At 36.6% G+C, this 4622-nt stretch overlaps 1 protein-coding gene across 1 annotated transcript; it reads right to left on the reverse strand.

Moving 5' to 3' along the window:
* Positions 1 to 253: 253 nt before the first annotated feature.
* On the reverse strand, positions 254 to 3277 carry LOC112179092 (phytochrome-interacting ankyrin-repeat protein 2). The gene is made up of 3 exons (XM_024317418.2): positions 2544 to 3277; positions 884 to 1055; positions 254 to 759 (listed from the first exon to the last, which is right to left on the reverse strand). The coding sequence occupies exons 1-3, from the start codon at positions 2685 to 2687 to the stop codon at positions 545 to 547; spliced, it is 531 nt and encodes a 176-aa protein (XP_024173186.1). The 5' UTR covers positions 2688 to 3277; the 3' UTR covers positions 254 to 544.
* Between the last annotated feature and the right edge of the window lie 1345 nt (positions 3278 to 4622).

Raw genomic sequence — 4622 nt, forward strand, 5'->3', positions numbered from 1 at the left:
AGTGTTTCAGACATACAACGTCAACAATCACCTCCATAGTTTGTTCAAGTTCAGTTTACGTTTGTTGGGTTGCTTCCGTTGCACATTATGCTGCATAGTCAATGTTGTCATTGCAGTTTGGGACCATCACCTTATTGCAATCCTACAGACATAGGTTGCTTTAGCAAAATCAAAACTGGTCAAGATCTCTAATAACAAGATGGAACATAACTAAGATATGGATGGGACATCCAAGTCATACAAACATGAAACATACATGCACAACTCAGAGAATACTAGATGTAATCAATAAAAACTCCGAGAACTACAATCTTTACATCACAAATCTCTCGGAGAAAGATGATAAACAATATGAGGTTTTGGCCATTATAATAAAACACACACAAACAACAGTTTAATTCTTTATGCAAGACAGCAGCAGCAGGAGGAGGAAAGAAATACAAGATGGTGAACAGAGGCCTGTTATTTCTATAGGTATATTGTTATGTAGACATCCCAAGACCAATCACCAAATAATGCAGCATGGACATAGTAGCAGCCAGCTTTAGCTCTCAGAGCTGTAAGAGCTGTCCCCTGATGATGATGTTTCTAACTGGAGACGCTTCATCTCCTCATAAGCCCACTCAAGACCAGGGCAGTAATGGAGTGGAGGATTAAACCTACAATCATACATGTCATCTGGCAAGAATGCCCCATTCTCTACTAAGAATTTGACTGCTTCCCTCCTCCTCTCTTTGGCTGCATTGTGAAGCGGAGTCCCTATTTCATTGAATACAAGAAAACATCCATCAGCATATGATATATTTGAACTAATGTTTTTTGTTTTCATATGAGTTGAAACAAAAATGCAGTAACAGAAAGGGAGATGAGCCAAGTTACTTACAGCCGCAAGCACCCTTGGTTCTGGCATCAATGTTAGCACCACGCTCAAGCAACTCATCCATAACCTCAAGATGGCCACCCTCAGCAGCGAGGTGAAGAGGGGTAATCCCTTTAGATTTGGGACCCCAAGCAGCTACATTCACATCCATTCCCTCGTCAAGAAGTCGCCTCACCTGCCCAATAAATTGAATGAACAGAAAAGTTTGAAATGATTAGAGACCAAATAGAAATTAACTGATTATTTGGAGCCTCAAGTAGGTGACAGAAAGTTCAAAGGAAAGCAAAACTTGAATTTCAACTTCTTTAAAAGAAGCTTGAAGTTTAATCATGGGGCTAATTATCAGCACATGTTCGGAAAAAAAAGAACCAAACAAGAAATAACAGCTTTTATCTGTAATATATAGAAGAATAATGAAAATTGGTTTTAGGGAGTTAAAGGTAAAAGACAAACATCATATAAATTGGACCAAAACACAAAAGAATCCTCCAAAAGACGTGCAGAAGTCTTCCAAGGTCTCTACGGCTGATCACAGTAAACAATGGGATTTCACAAAAAACTTCAGAATTTTCATTCCGACGCTAATTCAAAACTTTCTGAATTTCAAATTATCCAAAACTATAAAGTTTACAATTTCCATTGTTTTCAGGAAACTGTTCAAAATTTATGAATTTTTACACCAGTACATGTGTATGATATCATAAAGTTCAATTTTTTCAAGTCAGAGACTATGCAGTCCAGAAAACAGTACAATTAATCATTCGGATAATTAAAGAACAAATAAATGATCAATGACAAGGTCAAGAAAAACCATCAAACTTACTACTGCATGGAAGGAAAAAAAAAAAAAAGCCACAAAAAGAACCTAATTTCTAATTCCAGTTGGTACAAACATGCTACAAAGCAAAATAGTATACACCAAAAAGATTTATATATCTGAAAATCACCCAGAGGTATAGAGATATAGATTTCAAACAATACATGAAGAAGTACGGAAATAAACAACTTAGTTCATCACTGTGCCATTCATTCCACTCTATGTTATCTCAACTAATACTAAGATGGCCTTCACATATTCCCATGACTTATGACTGAGCTTAGTTAAATGAATGATCGCAAGCGAAGATTATATTGATTGATAAGTTTCAATCGAAACCTCCTGTCAGCAATCAAGATACTCCCTTAGGATGAAATAGTCATAACTAAATCTAACTATGGTCCATATCCAATTCAGAATTCCAGACCATGAACCAGACCATGATATAACACACCCTATGAATGAAGTTCACTTGATGTAGCATAACCTCAACCTAACAAGTATCTCATTCTTTTTCTTACTGTATCAAAACAATGGTGGCAGCGCATATCCTACTTAGCAAACCTATTGGGTATTGTTCATGCCACATCCTTGCCCTCTCTCTCACCAAAGCATTACCATATTTGAATTTTCACATTAGTTTTTCGACATGATTTTGCTTAATGATATCTTTATTGGGTATCGTTCACGCCACATCCTTGCCCTCTCTCTCACCAAAGCATTACCATATTTGAGTTTTCACAAAAGTTTTCAACATGGATTTTACTCAATGATATCTCTACAACCAAACAATTCGCAACCTTCGCTAAAGCTACAACATTCACATAATGAGCTTACAAATATTACCTGTTTCAGATCACCCTTGCGAGAACCGACATGCAGCAGAGTCCATCCCCTATCATCCATACCCGCCCCAGACCGAAACGAACGCCTCCTCGACAAGCTCCGCCTGAGCGATCCTCGCTCCTGCTCTTGCAGCATAGTTCCCATTTACTTATATACCCAAAACACCCACAGAGATAAACCCAGAAAAAACCCAGTCTTTGAACCACGAGCTCTTCTTCTATGCAACAAACTACAACAAAATCCACCTCAAGACCCAAGATTTACATGATTTGTAGGGAAATCACTGGTAATTGAAAAGGGATTAAAAACAATCAGGAAAAGAAAAAAAACGAAACGAGACAAAGAGAGATTTAGCGAGAGTGATTGGCGATGCAGTAGGGATTCAATCCGGGACCGAAGACACGAAGATTCTCAATCTCGAAGATGACGAGGGCGGAGACGGCCAGCGGCGACGAGATTAAATTCATTATCGATGCAAAACCCTCACAATTTTTTTGATGTGTTTCAGAGAGAGAGAAGAAAAGATTGGATCTGTGATGGGTTTCCAATTTGATTGGTGATGGGAGAAGACGATTGAGGTATGGAATTGGAGAGGGTTTGGGTGTAGAGCAGTAGAGGAATAGAGAGAGCTGAAGAAACCAAACCCTAAGAAAGAGAGGAGAATGGGAGGCCAAAGCCAGATGAATGGAAGAAGAAGAAGATCGTGTCAACAGAGGAAGTTCGTCCAATCTTCACACGCGTGGTCAAGATTGTTAATATAGCCCCATTTTTTTCCCTAAAATAAAAGCACTTAATTTCACTTAAAGTCCAAGGATGTATGGAATTTCAATTTGGCCCCCTCTATTCAAAGTTTCAAACTTTTAAGATTTGGTTTTCTTTTCTTGTGGGAAGATTGACCCCAAATTTGGCTGGTAACAAACATGGTCATGGGAATAGTAATGGAGATTTCAAAATGTGGCCTTGAAATAGATGGGCCTGGAGTAGTGAACCTGCACATCTTTGATATCCATACATTGTCGGTGAGTGAGCAACTGCCAGATAACAGTCACAGTCACTCTTGTCCTTCACTCACTCTGGCGAAGCTTGAACACCACTAATAGTAAAATTGAACACAGAATGAAAATAAAATTAAAAATGAACACATAACACGTAACACAAACATAATTGACCAAAAACAAAAAAAAACAGAACAATAGTTTTAAAAGAACTTATACACTTATTCCTAACAGAAGCGGGAGACGTTGATTGAGTTTCCAATATTGCACTTAAAGTCAACATGTAAATCCCTCATGCCAGTCTCCCGAAAACGTACGTAGACCAAATTCTTTGGCATCTTTGGTCTTTGGTCTCCAAACTTTCTTGAATCTTCATCATTTTCTTTTTTGTTTATGAGATTAGTTGTAGAAACTATCGACCCAACGTAGAATAAAGATTAGATGTCATTGAAGATTAGCAAAGCATCTTTTAGGTCTCACTCTCTTCTTGTGTTTTGTTTCACAAAAGGATTAATTCCAGTTTACCCCCATGAGGTTTGGGGGTGTTATCATTTCACTCCCTCTACTTTCAATTTTGAATTTTTACCCCCTAAATTTTCCAATTTCAATCAGCCGTGTCCAATTTCTACTATTCCGTCCAAATTGGAAGTTAAGTTTGACTTTTGAGGGCTAAATGGTCATTTCAACATAAAAAAATTAAAAAAATTAAATTTTTTTTTTTTTTTCTTTTCTGTTTTTTAGTTTTTTTTTTTTTTTTGTGTTCAACCTATACACCACAAGTAATAATAGGTTTATAAAAATAAAAAAATACTCTAGGTGGTTGAAAGCCGCTCGCTGGTCTACGATATTTGTGATATATCTCTGATAAAGTGAAGAATTTTAGGATATATCCCCAATAAAATGAAGAAATATTTATAAAAAATAATTTTACACTTTATCTGTAAATAAATATCTGTATATCCCCAATAAAGTGAAGAAATATCTGTGTAAAATCATTTTTGGTCTACGATATTTGTGATATATCTCTGATAAAGTGAAGAATTTTAAGATAAATCTCCAATAAAATGAAGAAATATATGTGTAA

The sequence above is a fragment of the Rosa chinensis genome, chromosome 7 (assembly GCF_002994745.2).
Source record: "Rosa chinensis cultivar Old Blush chromosome 7, RchiOBHm-V2, whole genome shotgun sequence".
NCBI classification, from domain to species: Eukaryota; Viridiplantae; Streptophyta; class Magnoliopsida; order Rosales; family Rosaceae; genus Rosa; species Rosa chinensis.

Coding starts and splice junctions, on each gene's coding strand:
- LOC112179092 (XM_024317418.2), bottom strand. CDS start 2,687: ATGGGAACTATGCTGCAAGAGCAGGAGCGAGGATCGCTCAGGCGGAGC. Junction 1,056..2,543: donor GCAAGGGTGATCTGAAACAG/GTAATATTTGTA, acceptor TTTATTGGGCAG/GTGAGGCGACTTCTTGACGA. Junction 760..883: donor AACCAAGGGTGCTTGCGGCT/GTAAGTAACTTG, acceptor TCAATGAAATAG/GGACTCCGCTTCACAATGCA.